This window comes from Pundamilia nyererei, unplaced genomic scaffold (genome assembly GCF_000239375.1).
Source record: "Pundamilia nyererei isolate P.nyererei 1_Seehausen unplaced genomic scaffold, PunNye1.0 scaffold00032, whole genome shotgun sequence".
In the NCBI taxonomy this organism is placed as follows: domain Eukaryota; kingdom Metazoa; phylum Chordata; class Actinopteri; order Cichliformes; family Cichlidae; genus Pundamilia; species Pundamilia nyererei.
Window position 1 is genome coordinate 782,711 of NW_005187433.1, and position 1,998 is coordinate 784,708.

The following is a 1,998-nucleotide window of genomic DNA, read 5'->3' on the forward strand; positions in this document are numbered from 1 at the left end:
GTGTGTGTGTGTGTGTGTGTGTGTGTGTGTGTGTGTGTGTGTGTGTGTGTGTGTGTGCCAGGTACAAACACCAAAAGAGAGTCCTGTCCAATATGTTAAACTGTAAGATGTCACGTCCCATTGAGACCAGTGTCTAACAACTCACCTGATTTCCTAAAACAAGATTCAACATTCAGTACAGCACCATTTCCATGTTCAACGATGAAAGATCTACAGAAATATGAGGAATTCTTTTCCCTTGTTTTTTTTTCTTCACGCACTCTTTAATGTTATAATTCTGAATCTCTGATACATAATAAAGATGAACAATTTGGGATATGAAGCACGAGGCTGGTGTATATCCCATACAAAAATATATCATCCTTCCAGTCTTATGTGTCTTTTTCTATTTTAAACTGTAAAATAAATTAAAGATGCAAATGTAAGTTGCTGTCAGAAATTGTAGTTCACTGTGTCTGTGAATAAATATGGGACCAGCATGGCCACTTCTGTTTGTGCTTTCTGTTTGCTATGTTTGAGTTATGTGTGCCACTGGAGCTTTTCAAGGGTTAATTGGACTCTGCTCAAGGTTTCTATTTTTTATCAATGATCAATGTATGTGTATATAGACTTTTGATAAAACTATATTGATTGTTAATTGTACCTGTGCATGTGCAATGACAATAAAGTTGAATTCTATTCTATTCTATTTACTCTTTTTTCTTGTACTTTGTTATTTTATATGTGGTTGAGTTGGATGGATTTTATTGCTGATTTCTGGTATTTATTTTCCTGGTTTGTAATAAAGTGTTGATTGGCTCAATGGAAATAGTTCTTGTGTGTGTGGTGTTCGTCAAATTTTAATCCAGACAAAACTTTCCTTGAGGCTTAGCATTTGCACGTTCCTCAGACTCCTGCATTTTCCTCTCTACGCAGTGTGTAACCCTCTTCCATGAGAGTCTGCATAATACTTTGTACTTACTGTAGGCCCCTGTTATTTTGTTTCTCTGCCTCCACCCTTTTTTTTATTTGTTTGCCTTCATCTGAACCTCTCAAAGTGGCTGGTGGTTAATTTGTCACTTAGTCACTCTGTGCAGCCAAACATCGTTCCAAAGATGCCACACATGACAGGTTGAAAGTGGGGGAAATATGTCTAAGATGAATCATAAAATGATGAAAATGCCACTTTAATTAAATATAGCAATCATCAACAATGGTACAAACAAGATGACAAAGAGTGAATGCAATAATAAGCTGCTTTAGTGGACAGATAATAGGAAAACTGGATGACAGGAGATAAAACCAGTAAATAAAAGTCCTCTCTCATTTTGCTTCTCTGTGTCTGTGTGTGAAAGATGGGGAAATGCTTACAGATGGAAAACTTTGTCTTAATAGTTAAATAATGAATGTGAAATGAGGTGAGCACTGCAGTTTAGAGGCAGAGACTTTGTAATGGCTTGCCAGCCCACCAGACAGCCTTATATTACTAAGCAATTTTCCTCCGCCATGATGAATGACTAAATGAGAATAAACAGATGTTTTATTGTAGGATAGGGTTTCCATGTGCACCAGTTTCCAAATGGTAGACTTTTAAGAAATGGAAAATGAGGGTTCCCAGTGGCACAGTTTTGCTGTTCCATCATGAAGGAGATCCATAGATGTTAGCTGTGCAAGCCCCAGAAGAGGTTTTACATTTCTGTTTTTGAAAATTGGGTTTTACTCAAGAGGAAGAATGTATTCTTATCCACTAAATGCAACTTTTCATTTAGTTCATTCATTTAATTTTCTTTTTTATTTAAAAGAAAATCATACAAGTTTGTAGTTTTAACTGAGATGATATTGTACATGCAGAGCAAATATGTGATCTATGTAAGTGTCTGACAACTCTCGGTGTAAGCCACAAGTTTAAAGAGTGAGAGAGAGAGAGAGAGAGAGAGAGAGAGAGAGAGAGAGCATTTGATTATTAGTTGGGTTTATTAGCTCGTTTAACTGCCCATTAACAAACATGCACAAATGTCT

The 1,998-nt window shown here is 36.3% G+C and overlaps 1 protein-coding gene across 5 annotated transcripts in view; it reads left to right on the forward strand.

Moving 5' to 3' along the window:
* rassf6 (Ras association domain family member 6) overlaps nucleotides 1-673 on the forward strand; it is a 12,430-nt gene extending 11,757 nt beyond the window's left edge. For all 5 annotated transcript variants that reach the window (XM_005729199.2, XM_005729201.2, XM_005729202.2 and 2 more), the window contains one exon: nucleotides 62-673. In XM_005729199.2, coding sequence (XP_005729256.1) covers nucleotides 62-137 — 76 coding nt within the window. In that variant the 3' untranslated portion in view covers nucleotides 138-673. The remainder of the gene's footprint in view (nucleotides 1-61) is intronic.
* Nucleotides 674-1,998: the final 1,325 nt, after the last annotated feature.